The sequence below is a fragment of the Botrytis fragariae genome (assembly GCF_013461495.1).
Source record: "Botrytis fragariae strain BVB16 chromosome Unknown tig00000163, whole genome shotgun sequence".
Classification (NCBI taxonomy): Eukaryota; Fungi; Ascomycota; class Leotiomycetes; order Helotiales; family Sclerotiniaceae; genus Botrytis; species Botrytis fragariae.
The window spans coordinates 29,184-48,892 of NW_023500999.1; the positions used below are offsets into that span (position 1 = coordinate 29,184).

At 42.6% G+C, this 19,709-nt stretch overlaps 9 protein-coding genes across 9 annotated transcripts; 5 read left to right on the forward strand and 4 right to left on the reverse strand.

Moving 5' to 3' along the window:
• Positions 1 to 1,075: 1,075 nt before the first annotated feature.
• Positions 1,076 to 1,576, forward strand: Bfra_009619 (uncharacterized protein; the record flags this gene model as incomplete). The annotated part of the gene is made up of 1 exon (XM_037339960.1): positions 1,076 to 1,576. The coding sequence occupies one exon, from the start codon at positions 1,076 to 1,078 to the stop codon at positions 1,574 to 1,576; it is 501 nt and encodes a 166-aa protein (XP_037189183.1).
• Positions 1,577 to 2,460: 884 nt separating this feature from the next.
• Positions 2,461 to 4,316, forward strand: Bfra_009620 (uncharacterized protein; the record flags this gene model as incomplete). The annotated part of the gene is made up of 3 exons (XM_037339961.1): positions 2,461 to 2,843; positions 3,637 to 3,685; positions 3,747 to 4,316. 3 exons carry the CDS (start codon positions 2,461 to 2,463, stop codon positions 4,314 to 4,316), a joined length of 1,002 nt encoding a protein of 333 aa, XP_037189184.1.
• A 902-nt stretch (positions 4,317 to 5,218) lies between these two features.
• Bfra_009621 (uncharacterized protein) lies at positions 5,219 to 5,732 on the forward strand (the record flags this gene model as incomplete). The annotated part of the gene is made up of 2 exons (XM_037339962.1): positions 5,219 to 5,522; positions 5,608 to 5,732. 2 exons carry the CDS (start codon positions 5,219 to 5,221, stop codon positions 5,730 to 5,732), a joined length of 429 nt encoding a protein of 142 aa, XP_037189185.1.
• Positions 5,733 to 6,488: 756 nt separating this feature from the next.
• Bfra_009622 (putative mfs transporter protein) lies at positions 6,489 to 8,418 on the reverse strand (the record flags this gene model as incomplete). The annotated part of the gene is made up of 2 exons (XM_037339963.1): positions 6,489 to 7,749; positions 7,979 to 8,418. The coding sequence occupies 2 exons, from the start codon at positions 8,416 to 8,418 to the stop codon at positions 6,489 to 6,491; spliced, it is 1,701 nt and encodes a 566-aa protein (XP_037189186.1).
• A 1,464-nt stretch (positions 8,419 to 9,882) lies between these two features.
• Bfra_009623 (putative zinc finger domain-containing ring-type protein) lies at positions 9,883 to 10,902 on the forward strand (the record flags this gene model as incomplete). The annotated part of the gene is made up of 4 exons (XM_037339964.1): positions 9,883 to 9,898; positions 9,975 to 10,129; positions 10,203 to 10,729; positions 10,830 to 10,902. The coding sequence occupies 4 exons, from the start codon at positions 9,883 to 9,885 to the stop codon at positions 10,900 to 10,902; spliced, it is 771 nt and encodes a 256-aa protein (XP_037189187.1).
• Positions 10,903 to 11,654: 752 nt separating this feature from the next.
• Bfra_009624 (putative cytochrome b5 protein) lies at positions 11,655 to 12,790 on the reverse strand (the record flags this gene model as incomplete). The annotated part of the gene is made up of 3 exons (XM_037339965.1): positions 12,479 to 12,790; positions 12,009 to 12,135; positions 11,655 to 11,828 (listed from the first exon to the last, which is right to left on the reverse strand). The coding sequence occupies exons 1-3, from the start codon at positions 12,595 to 12,597 to the stop codon at positions 11,655 to 11,657; spliced, it is 420 nt and encodes a 139-aa protein (XP_037189188.1). The 5' UTR covers positions 12,598 to 12,790.
• A 799-nt stretch (positions 12,791 to 13,589) lies between these two features.
• Positions 13,590 to 14,757, reverse strand: Bfra_009625 (putative f-actin-capping protein subunit alpha protein; the record flags this gene model as incomplete). The annotated part of the gene is made up of 7 exons (XM_037339966.1): positions 13,590 to 13,935; positions 13,991 to 14,128; positions 14,175 to 14,227; positions 14,284 to 14,373; positions 14,437 to 14,552; positions 14,625 to 14,643; positions 14,701 to 14,757. 7 exons carry the CDS (start codon positions 14,755 to 14,757, stop codon positions 13,590 to 13,592), a joined length of 819 nt encoding a protein of 272 aa, XP_037189189.1.
• A 2,013-nt stretch (positions 14,758 to 16,770) lies between these two features.
• Bfra_009626 (putative ibr finger domain protein) lies at positions 16,771 to 17,198 on the forward strand (the record flags this gene model as incomplete). Its single annotated transcript, XM_037339967.1, has 2 exons — positions 16,771 to 17,098; positions 17,149 to 17,198. 2 exons carry the CDS (start codon positions 16,771 to 16,773, stop codon positions 17,196 to 17,198), a joined length of 378 nt encoding a protein of 125 aa, XP_037189190.1.
• A 981-nt stretch (positions 17,199 to 18,179) lies between these two features.
• Bfra_009627 (uncharacterized protein) lies at positions 18,180 to 19,450 on the reverse strand (the record flags this gene model as incomplete). The annotated part of the gene is given in 2 exon segments (XM_037339968.1): positions 18,180 to 18,223; positions 18,238 to 19,450. The coding sequence occupies 2 exon segments, from the start codon at positions 19,448 to 19,450 to the stop codon at positions 18,180 to 18,182; spliced, it is 1,257 nt and encodes a 418-aa protein (XP_037189191.1).
• Positions 19,451 to 19,709: the final 259 nt, after the last annotated feature.

Here is a 19,709-nt window from a genome sequence, read left to right on the forward strand (position 1 = left end):
GATCGCAATATATTTACTACTGGTGGAGCATGTTCAACATTAGCAGATTTGTTATGGGAGACAGGCTTTCGCTGCTCATTAGATCAAAGTAGTTGCTCGATGGTGCCAGTTACGTTCATCTTACAAGTAAAATGGTTGGATCCCTCTTATCAAGCTTTCTGAGGACGATTACTGCCGAAGAACTCGTGTTCGCAATTCAAGGATCGGTCCGTGGCTCAAAGGTTTACTGTGCCCGCCAACCGCAGACTCAAAATAAAAATGAATAAGAAAAAGTGGTTTAGCAATGGTGAGGAGGGCGAATTGAAGCACATGCACATCTGTTGTTGATGTAATTGCTGTGGGCAGTCAACTTTAAGATTTACATGACCGCTTGAAAGACGAAGCGACTCGGAAGTAGTGACTTGGTGTTGCAGGGATAGCAAGGGTGTCAGACGAAGAATCTCCAAGTCTTGCTACGACTCTGGTTGTCCCGAGTCCTACAATTATTGGGCATTTTTCCGCGTAGTTATTTAATTTTATAGCATTCCCTTTCAAGCGAAGGATTCTATCATTTGGAGACAAGACTCTTAAACGTTCAGTGACTGTACTGTCGTTACTTTTGTATGGTCTAATTCTTTTCCATCAATATTCGTGTTAGCCTTGTTGCGTCTATTCACCGTTCACAACAAATCTACTTCGTACTCAAATTTGAGTCAGGCCCAGCGATCATGATGACTGGAAGCAAGATTCTTCATCGTGTTATTACCTGCCTGACATGCTCAAGATGGAATTCTTTTTCTCTTTTAGATAAACATCGGCAGCTTCAGAAACACGAATCAGCTATTAAACTAAATCTAACATTCAACTCGCGTTTGCGCACTCCCTATCCACCCGGGAAATTTTCACCGAGTAATTATTTACTCGCCCTATCTCACTTACATTTCACTGCACTTCATAGAGTGATCTCCAACTTCATACGCCACCTAAGCTTATAAAGCTCTCCTTAAGGATTTTCAACAATACCACGTGGGTGCTTCCTCCTTCCTGCAGCTTTAGCCCCTGCTCATAGTTGAAAGTCGCTGTCAGTTCCATCGCTATGCAACTAAACTATCCCGCCATTCTTAGGGTTCTCGCAGCAGCCACTTTGGTTGTTCCAACAGCCCTGTCCCTTCCTGGATTTTTCGATAAATCTCAGCAGCTAACATCCAAGTTTACCTGCGATCAACTCTCTGAAAATTCATGCCTCTACACCTTCTATGCCGATCAGAAATCTGCGATCACCACCATGGTAGATAAAAATTGTACCTACTATAGTCAAGACCATGTTGTTTTCAACAGGACTAAAGGGATTCTTGGCTTGGACGGTGGACCAAAAGCTCTGAAAGATCATGTCTGGGCGTTGTCAAATTTCACTCGGTTGAATGCACCAGAAGCGGTAGTTAGCTTTACATCACCGCTGGCACCTGAACTCCAGTGGCAGGGCAAAACTTACAGCGTCTTAAGACTCTTAAATGCAAACATTGTTAAGCCTCCAACTGTTCCCTTGGGTATAGACCCGAGGGCTTCAGATGTTTATGCGCTGGAGATCCCATGTTAAACACGAGAAGACTTGTTCATTTTTGGTGGCAACTATATACCAAGCTGTATGAAGATGAACCAGATTAGTATTCTCGCTTTCGTTTTCGCTTTCGCTTTAAAGAGTGGCAATGGGATTCGGGGGTAGAGGAAAGGGTGAATACACTTTGTATGCAAATAGAATTCTGCCGGCGCCCTACGGCACATTCATAATAGGCAAAACGTGATTTTTATATGGCTTTCCTGTAAACCTCGTTGCATATTTCTGTGAATGCATAACAAACGTTCGTGAATATGATCTTATAAAATCGATCACTGGGGCCAACACAACCATGATAAATGGATCGAGTCTCCAATGATCTTTGGAGATGTCAGCCTGCATGTTACATGCACAAAATCAGAATGCGAACTATAAAATGAAAATTCACATTACACATGGAAACCTTGGTTGATCTATGACAATACGAAGTACGAAGTACTATAACCATGGGATATCTGCGAGTACACATAATATTTAAATCACAAACATCGTTCAAGGCCTTTTTAATTACTTCAATCTTATGATACCACCAACAATCAACAACTCAGCTTAATATATACACTCTAGATGACAGTTGTGCTGCAGACCTCTCCGCAGTCTGGGTTGCCGGTGTCATTCCTCCTACTCCTCCGCCTTTTATTAATGATTCATTGTCACTAATCTATAAATCAATAATTTTGATTCATTACCTATACCTTGGTTCCTTCATTCATGGAAGTTCACGCAATCTTTGTCTTTCCCGACGTAATCACCACAACCACAATTTTCTCAAAGTCACTTTGGCATTTAACAACACGGCCTTGTGGGCATTTTTCCTCATATTTCAGACACCTATCATAGTCAAAAACTGCTCCAAACCCTTCAGCATGCATCTACATCTTTTTATCCTTCTATGGACATTATTGTTCCAAGGAGCCATCTCTATTCCTACCATTATTTCTTTGGCATCTAGAGCAAATAAGTGCTACGAAGACTCCTCAAAGATTCTTAAGCCCGATAAAACCTGCGATCAGCTGCCTGAAAATACTTGCTTCTACACCGTCACCACCTCTTTGAAGCCCGAGTCAGCAACCACCTCGATCACGGATTGGAATTTTGTTTCGTATGGCGAGGATCATTTTGTCTTTAACAGAAAAAAAGCTTTGTTTGGTATGGATGCTGGTCCGGTGGAAGTCAAGGATCATATTTGGGTTGTCTCAAATCTCACTCGTTTGAATGCACCAGAGTCTAATATCGGTATCAGCGGTTGGTACACTGGGTCTTGTAGCTTCCCGCAACTGAAGTGGCAGGGAAAGAGATATCTAGTGTACTTGTCAGAGAGTATTGAAGACGCCTTTCTGGGTCTCATCCCACTCGTAGTTAATAGCCATGTTTATCGGATCGAAATACTATGCTGATACCAAGCACGCCTCGCCATATTGGTATTAGTTGTCCACATAGTCACCGAGGTGTTGGATTAGGCATTGTCTAGGCACACATGTACAGTATTTTACAGAAATTCATTCGTTGATATTTAATTTCTCTCAATGTGATCTGGAGCTTGTTTGTGCATAAGGTGATCTTCAACATAAAACAAGGTTTTCAGCTGCCTTGAGTTCGTAATAGTCATCGAGAAAGTCTCATAAGCTCCGACTGTCGGATCTTAAATACCTCTACATGTTTTTTCTCATATTCACTACATACCTTGTCAAATCGCAATTCAATAATGACTCTGTCTCGATGAAATAATGATTCATGGCCTCCGAGTCATACTCGAATCCTTATTTTCTCGACGACACGCGATATTTAACACTATGACTCCGTTAGCTGCAACAGTCATCAACATCGTTGCTTTCAATCAACTTAACCTCTCTAGCCTTGTTATTGTGCTATATCCAATCTGAACCACAATCACAACTAAGATAAAATCGAGTTTACTGCATCTCAACATTTAACTCGCCCAACTACTGCAACCACAAGCTAAGAAAAAATAACCACCTCGCCTCTCCATAGTCCATCGTCAATACAACGTTAACGTCGAAGTCATAAATACAAGCTATCAGTTTCGACAAAAACCATCCGCCGGGCCAAGCCGAGGATCTATCACATTATGTAAGTTTAAAGGCACTTTGATCTTATCAGAGGCTTCATAGCTAATATTTTGTGCGAAAAGATCAACATGAAACACATCATCTTTTCCCAAATCCTTCTGTGTATCATTTCCCTTGTCCTTGGATCTCCCCTTTCTACACCATGGGTTCGCTCGCAATCAAAGTGTGGCAATTCTGATGTCAACACCTGCACAGTCGAAGTTTACGTCCCCGTCAACAAACCCAATCAAAACAAATTTGCCTTCATAGTCACCCTTTTCGATTCAAATTGTGATTCAATGTGTAGTGATACTTTTGTACATCGTAACACTAGGATCACATGGGTACCACCCTGTCTCAAAGGTGGAAATATGACCGTTCAAGTTCAGGGGGATGGAGAGCTGCAGCCAATTTATCATAACGGCTCTCCGATATATATCGGAATTGTGCCCGATGGAAGCACTACAATAGTAACACATCGCGATACATTTCAGTGTCCAAATGCAAACGCTGCTCTTGCAATAAGATCGATTTCTGATTCTGGAGAAAATTGTGAAGAGGCTGATCACCCTCCACCCCTCTACGACTCATGTTATCAAGCGTGGAGACTTGCACATGCTCCTGCAGTCGGAACCGGTCATACGGGTGATTAATGGACGGCAATGTTTAGCTAGCTAGAGATGACGGTTAAAGATGAATTTCAGCCGTGAAGTTGGGTTGTCTATTTACCGGATAGTGATTGACTTCACTGGATTTTAGATACTTATTGATACGCTGATGTTTACGCGCTCCTATTCTTACCCACATGAGTGATCTTGATGGAACGTTGTGAAATTGATGAATTCAGTCGACTGTATCAGAGTGTATCAGTCATGTCCAATTGTCTTGCTCTTCTTACTTCACTTCACTTTTCGAGTCATCGATGAATGGCTGGTATTCTTTATCATTGCCACTTATGTATATGTGTCTTCAAATACCTTCTGACTCGATTATCGAATCAATTATATGTATAATAACACCCACGAAAGCATTTGCTCTCTCTCTCATATCACTGCAACACAGCTTCAAGTAAAACCACAAGAACACAAGAAACTTCAGACAACTACACTTTATTCGGAATACATTTCATTCGACGTCTCTAAATTGATCTTTCCGAAACAACCCCTTTAGATCTCGCAAAGTACCTGAACAAACGGAACAATAAACGCACGCCGGTCAATTTAAATTTCAAGCGAGTTTAGGTCCTTCCATAGAGACATCGATATTTTCTGTGTACTTCCAATTCTAGACCTTTCTCCTTTTCATTCAAATTCCAAGCTATGTATCGAAATGAAGCTTTCGTTGTTTGTGATAACTAATTGCAGATATCTCTAGCCGATATCCTCTTGTTCCAAACCAGCATCACCAATATGAGCTTTCTTCCGCTCTTCGCAACCACGATTCTGGCCTCGTGCGTTATTCTGGTTGTATCTGCTATTCCTCAACATGCCTTTTTCCCTCCAGGATTTTTTCATGAGTCTTGCCCCGCCAACCAGATGATGCTTCAAAGTGCAACATGCGCCTCACCGTAACGGTCTACGATACCAATAATGGTAAGGTGGATCTCGAAATCACGGGTCCTGAAGGCTGCTCCGATTGCGGCGTTGACACCATTGGCAACGTTATTCCATGGGCGGCTAAAGGTAACAAGCCTAGATGCTTTGACGACAAGAGAACTTGGGACCTTACCGTGGGTGGAGACGGTCAAGTCTCAGCGGTTGTCACTTGGGGTGGTGTGAAATATAACGTCAACAGGGTTGATGCAGGAAATATGAATGGCAAGGCAGCTAGAATTACAACTTACAATATGCCGTTCAAATGTACAATTTGATCGGAGACAGGTTGAAAATTGGAGATTGGATATTGCATTGAGATACAGATAACATTTCTCATACTATTAGATAGATAGTATTACGTTGATGTTCAAACAATTCGGAAATTTTGTGAATAACTACAGTGAAAGTAGTGTAGAAAATTCTGGAGCGGAGGACTCAAAAATAATTAAGAAAGGATCTTTGTCAAAGTCTTAGGTTACTTGAGACAATATCAAACGAAGTTTTCAATTTGAATATCATAATTATTCTTGATGCAAGATTGGGGTGTTTCTTATCTTCTATATTCGTGCATATAATCCAGACCCAGGATTTGAGATCGCTAAGATAGGAGTCATTCCACGCGATTTGAAAAACTCGTGATTTGAACCACTTGTAGGATGGATACTTAATAACGATTTTGGGCTTCAACTTTACTTCTAATTCCAGTGAGATCCAATCACTACTTGTGCAGCCAGAATTCATGCGGTTCTGACAGCAAGAGATTCTGTTATTCTACAAGGCTTCCCTATCCTCGCATTTCAAATCGATCAGTTCGTGAAGTAGAGCTTGCACTTCTTCCCGTACGAGCTTTGTCGTTCTAATATAACTCATTGAGCGAAAACTCAATTCCTTACATTCGTGACAGAGCTAATCATTCACACAAGCTTGGGCCACTGAATTGTCACCGGTCTGGAACTTCGATCTCGTAAAAGTCAGGTAGCATAGCAACGAACGTATCGTCGATCGTATATATCAAAGATTAGTTGTAGATTGTGTTATTCGTGTTCTATGTCATAATCTCAAGATTTAGTTAGTCTAGTCTAGTATCGTGTGTCTACACGTGTTCTAATCGTCCAAGAGTCGCTTTTTCCACTTTCCAATGCCAAATCGGGGTATACAACTCCTTTATCTTAACCAACCCAAACAAGAATGGAAATCAATTTTTTTTTCTTCCACAACTACAGGCTCATTTTAATGTTTCTCCGGCCCTACGACCTTCTCGCCCTTCCCACTCTCCAAATCCCTCTGCCTACCAGCCTCATGCTCCACCACAATCTCACTCTCGGCCACACTCCTACTACTTTCCTCCTCCTGCTGTTCTTCATTAACAATCGGTTTCTCGTCCGGTCTTTGCAATCCTTTATCTTTGATCAACACGCAAAGACACAAACAAACTCCAATAATCGGTACCCAAAGTAAAAACACACTTCGACTCGCTCCCATATACGCATCCAATACTTCATTTTTCTGTCCCGTCGTCAATTCATTCAAATTCGGAACGCTCAATATCGATGCTAAAATTGTGTCTTTAAACCCTGCTGGTAAAGGAGTTGCTAGCGTATTCAAACGGGACTTTATGGAATTTGAGAAAATAGCCGAGGAAATCGCTAGACCAATTGCACCACCCAGCGCACGTAGAAAATTTCTGGTAGAGATAACGACTGCTCGATCACGCTTGGTACAATGTGCCTGCGCTGCTATAAGGGTAGGCTGGAAGACGAATCCCACACCTGCACCTTCGGTTAAGAGGATTAAGACTATCTTCCACTTAGGTATCTCCCGAGAGAACAGAAGAACCAGGCCTGATCCTAGAGTCCAAAGTATGAACCCGATCCAGATGATCTCGCCATAGCGTTTAGTCCTGGAAATATATTGCCCGGATACAATACTGAAGCTTGATTGAGTGGCGACGAACGGAATGGTGAGTGCGGCCGACATGAGAGGTGAGTATTGGCGTGCGTTCTGGTAGTATATTGGGAGGTAGTAGAGGTGCGAGTAATAAACTATACCAAAGAGGAAGTTTTGGGTGAGAATAGCGAAGACAGCAGGGTTCTTGAAAAGGTTCAAAGGCATCATTGGCATAACGGCAAACTTCCATTCCACAATGAGGAAAGCAACTAAACAGATACCACCCAGTGTGAGCATGGAAATCACCATGGGACTGGACCATTCAAAATAAGTACCACCGCCCGAAACAGGAATCAGAATAAGCATAATGGCTGCGGTCACAAGGACGATTCCTGGGTAATCGATGACTCGAATTTTGGTCGCTGTAGAGCCATGGACTTTACTTGGAGGGAGTGTGAATGCCACCATAATACCTGATAGCACTGCCAGCGGGCATATACACCAAAATAGGCCTCTCCACGTCGAATTCTGAACAAAAGCGGCTGCCAAGAATGGTCCAATGGTATTACCCAAACCGACACATGATCCCAAGATCCCTTGATACCTAAAGTTCATTAGTTAATGGCCCACGGAACTCAATCTCCAATGCCCCAAACTACAGTCCGACAATCAAGGACTTTGAATTTTTGAATCCACCAAAACTTTCAGATAGTCTGAAAAATGCTAATTTCAGTCTAAAAATTGAACTTCTTTCAATCATTATAAGCGCCTGGTTGTCGAACAGCAGTCCGAAGTATTGGATAATTTGAATGTAATAGCTAGGATATACTTACTTTCCACGATTCTCCAGAGTAACCACATCTGATACAATCATCATAGCCAATGCCATGATCCCACCAGTCCCCACACCAGAAATGCCCCTAAAAACATAAAGTTGGGGACCCGTCTGCGCGAACCCACAAAGTAAATCTCCTAGCGCCAATAATCCCACAGCAGTGAGGAAAACCACTTTCCTTCCCAGGATATCTGATATTCTTCCATAAAGAACTTGGAAAACTGTATTGGCAATCAAACTTGAAGTGCCAGCCCAAGAAATTGTAGTTGCGGCATTAAGATCAGCTCCAATTGTTGGTAATGCTATACCAATGGAGTTTTGGTCTATAAAAGTGATGAGGAGAGCAAATGCTAATCCACAGAAAACTACTATTAGTTTTCCTTTGGGGAGAATATTCGTCTCAATACGGACCAATTCATGGCCATTAGGTCCTGCCATCGTAGCCAATGAAATACGATAGTTTCAAAGTGATATGATGATGATTATTGATGAAAGGAAAATGTAGGGGAAAGAGAAACGACGTAAAAAATATCGAGATATTAGACCTCGACTTAAAGAACCATTGAGTTCGCTATCAAGAAACTTACAGGGGAACAATTCTAACGGATAATCGGCACTTACCCGCGTTTGTTGTAGATCTGAATCAAGCTTTTCACAAGCGCCCCTTCATCTTGCTGGTCTTTTTTCGTTTAGATACATCCTTTTTGACGTTTGACAGGCGTCAACGATTTGACATGCTTGATAGAAGGGGCAGTAATATACATCTCGGAGGCAAATTTCGCGTCTGCTTGCATAATCAAGCTGTATCAAACCCCAAGAGTGTTCAAATCGCACGCTTGTTGAGCAAAATTTTTAAGATTCTGCGAAAAGCGGTGTTGCGAATGCGACTATCGGATGAAGGATTACCCCCATAGCCTCTGTGGTCTGGATTTGTTGATAAGAAATGACTCGTCGTTGATTTGTGGAGAGTGAAATTTTCCTAGCCACAATATAGATAGACAAGTGGGGATGTCTTTGCGGGACCGAAACTTTGACTTCGATCTTCTTGAAGAGGAATGTCATATGTGATATAACGTTCCAAAAATCCTTTTGGAAAGATGTGATAGGATTAATGGGACAAAAATACTGCCAGGCCAAGAAGATATGAAATAGGACCCGTCGTTCTATTCTACTTACCACCATCACCCACACAATAAATCGTCGATTTGATGGAGATTTGATGAACTCCATAGACAAAATGTCGCTCAACGATGTACCCATGAAACCACAACCTTGAAGTTGCATCCTCAACAGCCTTGCGAACAGTCCAAGGCCTAATGGGGCAGAGATTCATTTCCATGATACGGAAGCAAGACCGCCTGGTAACATCAACTTTGGAGGAGATATTAGTGATGAGATCCAACTAGAAGCGACATTGCGAGATCTCATTCAAACGGGGGTTCGAAAGGTAAACCTCACCGTCGAGCTCCAAATGAAACCATTACGTGTTATTTCCTAGGACTTGGAACGTGACTTGCTTTGAGCATAAATGGAATCGCTCGATTGTTGGTCAGAAACACATAGCATGAACATGAATTGCCCCCGAAAGAAAATGATTTAACACAATCAGAAATCTTGACGCGTCTAAGTATGACTCCACGTCGTCTGGAATAATATCGGATCGCGAAAATGTCTTGTCCTCGTACAACAATCTCATGATACCGAGATTCACACCACAGCCTTGCATGCCAGCCTCGGCTTTAAGCGAAAAGGCTTGCGTCTCGTCCTCTGCCTACCTTTCCATAACATATCTACTTTCTTGTGTACCCTCATCCTTATAATTATATTGTCTGATTTTTATCTCAAAATATTCTAATTCAGAACCTTTACATGACACGGTGAAGATTGAAGCCCAACTCCAAAATGAATCCTTATGAAGGTAAGCTCCCATCCCTCTTTGCCCCGCCTTTCAGTTCCTTTCGATATTTTGATGAGCTCCTGTTAACATACAATAGTCGAACATAACATAAAAGCGTCTTCGCAGTCGTCTCGACCTCGTCGTCGTCCTTCTATGTCCTCTTTCTTCAACCAATTGTCGCAATGTGAAACTTCGACTTCTACTACTGATCCAAACTGGCATCACAATAATCCGCATGCTGTTCCTACTCCCGTATGTTCTTGCCCTCTTCCTCAAATCAAGACCCTACCCTCCGGTCAATTCGAAAGCTAATTCGTATGAACAGGTCGACGTAGCAGCCTCCTACCGCCTTCTCCAAGATCAATTTCTAACCCTCCGCACCAATGACCCCTCCTCCACCACAGCCCCACTTCTCGACCTTCTTATCTCCTCCATAACATCTCAAATCGACTCTCCGCCCACCACCATCTCCGGATGTTCCCAAGCCTATCTCGATACTATTGATCGCATTCCTCGTTCCTCTCTAAAGGCGGATGAAACATGTCCGATCTGCGGCGAGAAGTTTCTGGACGACCAATATTGCTTAGTCGTTGTGTTACCATGTCATCAAACTCATAAATTTGATTTAGAGTGTGTCGGCCCGTGGCTAAGATTGAATGGGACATGCCCTTTGGATAGGAAGAAGGTTGGAGACGGGGAGGAGAGGGGGAAGGAGGCGGAGAGGGAGAGAGAGAGGATGAGGAGGGGCGTGGAAGGCTTGGGATTCGGCGCTGATGGGGAGGAAAGGAAGGAGGAGGAAGAGAAAAGAAGAAAGAGGGAGGAGGACGAAGAAAGCGATGGCGATGATGGGATGTACGCTTAAGGTCCTATGGAGGCAGTGATTGCGAAAGAGAAATGTATGGGTGCATTGCAGGCAAGGATAGATGATAGCACGACCCGAAGTCGAGAAAAGTGCAAAATCTGGAATCAATGCAGGTGCGCACTTGGCCCATAGAAGAGCCGCGGCGAGAATTAGGGACTTATAGGGAGACGTCATCTTCTGACACAAAATGGCGAGAGACAGATATCAGGGATCTGGAACATCCTATTGCAAATAGTAAACAAACGACGATATAGCTCTCCATCATATACCATGGTATACTTGAAGCTCATACATGTCCAAAGTTACATACAACGGTACACTTTGTATATCATTTCGATTCTAACTCTCTTTCTTCTCATATGCATGTACCATGTGTTGGGCTTAACCGACTAATGAGTGGTCTGGTTCAATGAGATAGAGAAGGGGAACGTTAGTTCAATAGCACAACCTACGATTGAATTTATGGAATGTATATGTCCATACACATCTTATTAATATCACGTACAATAGTCTACCTTCAATATCATGTCAAACAAAAACATCAACATCAGTTGTATCTCAGACCAATCCCCCTTTCAACCCAGACTTAAAAGTAGAAAAGCATCTCAGATGAAGGTAAAATAAACGATCTATTATGAACTATCCATTCTTATGAATCTCTTGCTGAATCAAACGCAAGAGAACAATAAGGTCTGTCTTGAATCTTCGCAATCCCTATCTCTACATCCGAAGAATGAAGAACAAATTTCAATATGTTGAATACGCCACGCCAAAGATTCTGTATGCATGCACGTTCTTCATATCAAATTACACATCCCCGCCCATCACTCTAATATTCTCAAAACTTCACATTTGTGTATATCCACTCGATGCTCCTTGCACCCAATTCCCAATCTTCGAGCTTACAAAGGGTATCTAAGCTTGAACTGGAACGGCACTTTGTTGGGCCAACATGTACTTGTAAGCACCGAAAGCCGCAAGTCCACCAATGAGAATGATAGCGTAAAGACCGACTCCCATACCGGCTTCGCCTTGGGAGGAAGATGTATAAGCGGTTGCTGCTTGGGCTTTTGGGGCTGGGTCGCCTGGCTAGGGGGGTGTCAGTTTCTATGATACACCAAGCCGAGGGTTCATGTGATTGATGGGACTCGGGATTGGAAATTGGAGGCTTGTTTGGGAAATTGAGGGGAGTGAGGGGAAGATAACGGCAGAGGTGAAGAAAGATGGGAGAAAAGGTGATAGAAATGGGGGAAAACGAGGGAAACATACCATGCGCTTCAAAGTACCAACAAGTAAACCATCAAGGATTTCTCTTGCCTCGTCACTGTGTCCAACATCCTCGAATGCTTCAGTTGCGTCTTGTCCGCCAACATCAAGGAGGACTTCTTCTCCACCACTATTAGAACATGCGAATTAGCAATCTGGCCTGAAGGAATACGGAGTTGAGTTCCGCAAAGACAATAAGATAACCAAAGATTGAGAGACCGCAGGCAGATTTGAAGCCAGAAGAGGATGAACTAGTTTCCAGAACATAGAGTGCAATAACCAGATGTAAACCCTTATCCCCAACAATATAGCATTCGGTCTCCGGTACAATTCTCCATTCTCAATCCTTCTGCAATGAAGCATAGCATCCCACTGCAATCCCCTCTCCATCTCCTCATATCCAAATCCGCCTGCCCCTCTTCGTCCCACCTTCTGCAGAAGATAATTCTCAACAAGACAAAGAGTCAACTTACGGATGTTCATCAACAAAAGCCGAAGTGTCGTAAACTTTATCATGAATAATCATAAACAAATCCTTCTTGGTCTTGTGTTCGGCTGCCTCAGCATATGTGTATTCCTTTGATTCCGACATCTTTTCTGTTGTATGTAAAGTATGAAATCCTTCTATATTGCTTCTTTTTCTGGATCCTCAAAAGTGTAGTCGTGTTCGTAAATCGTTCTCGATTCAATTACCTCGTCTGCGAATAATTCCTGGTGGGCTTCTTGTATAGTAAAGGACAAATAATTCTTTTCCGAAATCCGAAGCACAAGAAAATGAGTTAAGGGTAGTACGATGAAATATTGGCAGTTTGCAATTCACAAAAAATGAGACAACAACTAATTCATTAACTCACAGCACAGGCTCCATTTACTATCTGGACTAATAACTTTAAAGCTCGGAGGCCGATCTGACTCTTTGCCAACAAACGCTAATCAATATTCGGTTAAGAATTGCTCAGCACTTATTTCCCTGTTGCTAATTGGTTGATTAAAAGGTACTCCGCGGAATGAGGGGTGCTTTGAGTTGATTCCGACCTGATGAGCCGGTACGGTGTGATACTGCGGTAGATGAAGGATCGAAGTGAACATGATTGGTGATTACTAGGTAGGTGAGAATGAGAGTGACATGAAGGGAGGGTTAATATGTGTGAGATTTGGGGCAGTGGATTATTCTGGAAAGTATATTTGGAAAAGAAGAGGACACCTTCCGAGCTTCCGTGGAAATCCTCGAGTACAGAGTAGATGAGTGTAAATTTGATATTTGATTCTTCCCTTGTCACTCGAGTATCATCCATCGACGGTTGTCTTGATATCCGATCCGCATATCCTCATGTTGAAGTTTTGTAACAAGAAGGGAAGAGAAGAGTGGGCGATGAATACGTAAAGTACTGAAAAGACCCTCGAGAGAACATGGTCCCAAATTCCACTCCACATGAACGTAATCAATCCACTCTACAATTCTATATCCCAATTCGGAAAACTTTCCATTCAACTTGTCATCGCATGCTCTCTTGCTAACAATCAGATCATATCAATCCCCACCTCACCTGCCCTTATTATCTACTCCCGACTCATATCTCATATCTATCTTCTAGAACTTCCACCACCAATATCTTGCCCTAACCTGTAACCTGCAATCTTATCCCATTCAATCTTTTGTCTGGTGATGGGCAATTGTCTTCTTAATCCTTTGAATGCTCCTTCGCTCAAATTATTGAATCCTTTATTGATCTCTTCCTGGTATTTCTTTTCAGCGCCGGCAATTTCTCGTACGATGCTGCTAGCCGACGATAATGCTGTTGCTGAAATAGGTTTGGTAGTAAGAAGTCGAACATTTCCATCTTCATAGTAGTGAACATCGACCTTGATGCTGCCAGTGAGAGAGGAGTTCAAGGTTTCATAGATATACAACGAGCGCCAGCGACCGTTCCTACCTGATGTTAAATATCGATATGGCTATAGAGATGATGTACATAGAGACTTACCAGAAGTTGTTTGGGCTATATTTATTAGCAACAACAAGTATTGCGATCTTCGAATCGTTTTCAATGGGAAAAGCGCCGTATGATGCATTTGGAAAATGCTCTGCTACATGCGGACCCAAGCTCTTAAGGATCGACTTACTACCTTGTGTCAGAACATAAACTATGTACCGCTAGGGGTACTTACACAAGATCTGCTTGACTGCCCTCTAGGACATAACTTTGCACCGCACTCGCTTTCTTTATCCCATTGTCAGTCTGTGTTTTGCAAATCAAGGTATGAATATAATGCATACCTGGGTAGTGTGATCGAAAACAAAACTAGATGAACTCTCGACATCATAGTATCTTCCATCCCCCAGAGAGTTATAGGAGCTGATTATAACCTTCATGAAACCGTCAGTCCTCCTTCACGGGGTGCTGGTTTGATCTGCCATCAAGAAACTAACATTTTGACTGCTTCCGGGAAGTTTGACTGTAGCAAACTGTTCCTCGTTATATCTCTCGAATGCAGGACCGAGTTCCGAGACAAGATTTGGTGTGTCGATGGTCAAAGCCTTGATATCTGTAGATTCCCCGTACTTAGTCTAATGATGGGCAATATGCGAAGGAGAGAGGTATTTGTGAAGATTCGTACCAGCTATAACATCTGCCAGCTTTCAAAGAATGTCAGTTGGTAAAGAGCTTGGGTTCGTACAAAGGATACATCATACCTCTCCTGGTGGAGCTCCTTCTACAAAGGCAGAGATGGTTTCTATTTGCGAGGACATTTTGAAAGAATCTGAAAAATGAAAATAACGATTAACGCCAAGTATCTCAAGTAAATGTAAACCTGTATCAATAATTGTCCTTGCTGGCTCGAATGGATGCGCTGGGGTTTCGAAACATAAAGTTGAATCAATTGGGCAAGCACGCGAGGCTGAAGCTCAACCCCTCAAGCCCCTCAATTCGTGGCGGTGTGTTGGCTCGTGCAACAAGGGGACAACTTCACATTTTCTTCTGCTTCTTTCATTTTTATACCTCGCTTTGCCTTCGTTCCAATCATGCTGACAAGTGTGTATTCTAGCGGTTAGGATGAAGGAATCTCTATCAGTGGGGATGAAGAATTATCGAACTCATGTTGCACTTTCTTGAGAGCATTCAATTCTCAATACTCACCAATGGAGATTTGCGCCAACATCGATATATTGATGACGTTACTAGCTATCACGTTACTAGCTATCTTCTCTTCATCAAATCCGCGAAGGCCGCTGAGATGAGGCTTCGGTATCCAAAGCTTCAAAGTTCTCTTAAAATCATTCAGGAACCTAGTTTTTGGTTCTAGATTCTTCAGCTTGTACAAGCTGGGTATGGCCACGGAATAAAGTTTACTCCTAGTCTCCCCGGCGCTGAATTTAGATATGGCCACATGTCTGTTTTATTCCTCTCGATCTTGTTTTACTACCCATTATGGCGTAATCGAGTTGTAATATTCCAATCCCAAGACCATACGGTTGCAGATCCTGAGAATTCTTTCTAAAAGTAGCTTTGTGCTGGCAAGGAATTATTCTTCGCTCAGTGTCGCTAAAAGTTGGATTTATATCTCCTTGCATATTTCCTCCTGAATGACTTGTTACTAGACACAACAAATGCATACTTTAGATTTGGCGAGTGTCCACTACTGAGTTCGCTCAGTCGGTCGCATTCTGAGAAGAGGTTGCCGCTCCGCTCAAATATGAACATTAGTGATGAGTGATTTCAGATATACATTTCGCTGTTCTGGCTACTGGCAGCGCCGATGTCACTTGTGTTTGAAACTGTGAGAGAAGAAATGATAAATTTCAGCCACAAGAGTACGTTAAGTGGCAATAAAGGAGCGTATATGGTGCCCATTTGCGATTGCGGTTTACCGATGCTTATTTCACAATAAATCCCACTGAAAGAATATACGTATGATCGCATGAAATTGAGACCTGAATTGGTTCTGGGATCGTCTACCGGCAAAGAGTATCGAGAGCGAGGTAATACTTCTTCCAAGGCTAAACTAGGTACGCGAAAAAAACATTAGATCAAAAAGGCTTCCATGCATCAGTTCGATGTCAATGAAGCTTTTGCAATTCCATTACCTGCCCTACGCGTAAAGCTCAAAATTCTTTCGGGTTGGAGAAGTACCAAGCCTTTCACTAATTCCGGCTCGAAATTGTAACAATCATAATTAGCAGCATTATCAAGATAAGTCTTTGCTTCTGCCCTTGTTAGAATTACATCCAGTAGCTGTGAATTGTGCATCATCTCCGGAGCTTTCAATTATCACATTCAGCGATCATCAGGAGTGGCGTCTATATACCGTATATAGGCATTTATACAGTTAGCAATTGCGATGGAGACATTGCGTTATCTTGGTGACCGGTGGGTCTTTAAATTATAGTCTCATCTTGGTGCAGATCAATTGTTTAACTGATTTGGCTTGTGTCAACTGTCAAGCAACTTAGCAAGACCCGCTTTTACTTACCCAAACGAACTAAGTATATGATGCGTTGTGATTCTGCGCAAGTTTGCATTTCATTCTAACTCTTCTACTCTTCTACTCCTCAATTAATTCCATTTATACACACATTCAACAACACAAATCCAAGGTAAATTCATCTGCACTCCAGCAGCAGACGTGACAGCCGTAGCCCACTACTATCTTGTCGACTAGCACCTCAACGTCGTTCTAAGACTCTTTCCTAAATAGAGTCTTGAACAATCAATTGCATGATTTTTAGAGACCAGTCCACAGATTACAATTGATCACTAGAATCATGGCGATAACTACACCGGCTCCTCAGGAAATCTGCACGAGCTGTGGAGATGTCTCCAGCAACGCCATTCAAGTCCCATGCAGTCACCACTATTGTCTCACCTGTCTCGAACAATTCTTCGAATTGGCATTAACAGATCAATCAGTTTTCCCTCCACGGTGCTGCAGCAGAGCGATCCCTATTGTCAGTGTCAGCTCCTTTCTCAAACCTATCGTTGTGCAAACATTCGAGAAAAAGAAGATCGAGTTCGAATCGCAGTACAAAGTCTATTGCTCGTCCAAGCGTTGCTCAACTTTTATTCCTTCCTCCAATATCGTCAAGGATATAGGTACATGTCCCAAGTGCAATGTGAAAACACATACGTTGTGTAAGTCAAAGGCACATGCTGGGGAATGTCTGCAGGATGCGTCAACAGAAGAGGTCCTTAATCTTGCGAGAGAAAACTATTGGCAAAGATGTCGCAAGTGCTGGGCGTTGGTAGATTTAATTGATGGCTGTTATTTCATGACGTATGTCCGCATTTTTGGCTTTGTGTATTGCAACCAATCACTAATACTGTAGAAACTAGGTGCCGCTGTGGAGCTCATTTTTGCTACTATTGTGGAAAGGGATTGAGATCATGGACCAGTCATTCTTGTGATCCCAGAAAACGTCAGCTCCTCGCTCGTCCTAAACCTAGGTCTAGGTCATGGTCGCGGTTATTTACACGGATTTTCCGTTCAAGTAAATTTTGAACTTGGGATATGGGATGTTAGTCGAGGGGGGGGGGGGTAATGTATCTACGAATATCGCGCATAGGATGTCCTATCATGCATGCATGCAATATTAGATGTTAGACTCAATATATGGGGATATGGAACAGTTTCATTGGAAGGTCAATAATTTTTAATACTGGCTCTTCTATCTCATGGTGGGGCTACTAATGACATGCCATTTATTGCTTGGAAATGGGGGCAGGCGCATAGGCATACATTTGTCATTTCTATCACTAAAAGAGATCATGGAGTCTGTGGAAATTGGGCAGATGTACTTAATTAGTCGAGGGATTCTCTGATAAAAAATCAAATCACGGGTCACATCGGTTCACTTAATTTCGTGATAGGGTACTAAACATGTTGCAGGTAGAACCAAAGATCATCGTTTTTGTGACGTGACGTTGAAACCCATCAATTTTGGTTTTGGATCATAGTCACCGCTGGAAATATTCTCTGGGCGTAATTCTGTCCACAGCACAATCCTGGATAGGGTAAGGGAATTCAATTGTAACTCCTTCTCCCAACCAATACGAAATAGCACAATTGCAATTATTATATACCAATTCACATATCCAGTAGTACGCCATTTTTCTACTCAATAGCATCCCTTCGTTCCCCGCAAATGAAATTCCTCTCCCAACTCAAAGAACCGCCTCACATCCACCCAGCCAACAGACCGTCTTGCAGCGAACCCGCCCCTAATAATACTTACTACCTAGCCTCTCCCTAATTGCCCATTCCGCCGCCTCCAATTGCTTGATCGATTCATCAAATTTCCCCAATAATATCTCCAGACGTCCTCTCCCAAATGCACACTTTCTCTTCGTGCCACCCTGTTTCAAAGTTTGAATCACATGCCCAAACACTTTATAGATTCCATCCGCTTGCCCCAAGAGACTAATCGCTTTTTTTGCTACTTCTTCTAGCTCATATACTGGTGCGACCCTAAATCTTTTAGGCCCCGAAGCCTTCACCAGCCAACTATCCTTCACTTCTTTTACTAATCCCGGCAGTCCACCGGTCTTACCCCCCCGGTAGGAGGTAAATTTATATCTCAGTTCCGGTATTCTTCTGTTTCGCCAGACGTCAATGTAATTTTCCATTTCAATCGTACTATTTATCCAATTGCTTTCCTTAAAGTGCACCTTCGATTCCCACGGATCGCGCAATAATATCCTTTTGGCCCATTGTTTCCCCAATCCACTCAACCACCCCCTATTTGCTCCTCCCAATCTGTTATATTCCGCTTGAAATATCGCACGCGAAGCTTGCAGCTCTTCCTTGACACTCGTTATCGCTTTGTCCCTACTATTCTCAAATGACTTCCAATGGTAATCTATTCCATCCAATTCAGACAACAAGTTGCTCACAGCGCGCGTATGATGTCTCGAATTACGACTTGAATCCGCATATAGATCATGATATGCCCTTAAATCAGCGCTCGCATCTCGAAGTTCAACGGGAATACTTTCGAACAAATATCCATTCTCAATTGTTTCTGAGAATACGCCAGCGACACCAATCGTATTGGATAGGAGATCGAAATGACTTTGCGAAATTGCTTTGTTTGAAGTTGTTATCAAGATGAATAAAACGAAATACGCAATATATAAATAACCGAATTGATTACCATAGGATCGATACCATTGTTTGCTTTTGATCCAAAACTCCTGAACCAAGGCCCCAGTCTCCGAAGCCCAGAAATTTTCGAGCCAAGAATTTGAAGAACTTCGAGATAGTGGAAAATCATAGGGCGTCCGCTTGATTCGCTCAGAGGATACCTTTTGGGGTGAGGTTGGGGCAGATACTGATTTTCTCAGTGAGGCAGCTTTGTTGGCTGTATGGGCCTTTGCGGAGAAGGCTTTACGGGACGAGGATTCAAGAAAATCGCGATCGAGGCCAGATGCTGATTCTTGAGCTGTCATGCTGAATGATTTGCTTGGCAAGTGAAGAGTTTGCTCAAATGTCTACAGATTCCTGAGATGTTATGCTTCTTTGTGGGTATGTCGCTTGATCGGGAAATTTGGCAAGCTTTAGTGACGTGGAAGTGATTTATGATGCTAGATCAATTGGCGTAATTTGATTGATATTGCTCAGACCATTCGAGAGCTGGAGCATTTTAAATTTTAAATTTTCAAGTAGGTAGGAGGTATTTTACTTGATATAAGTGCATCGAGGTTGAGA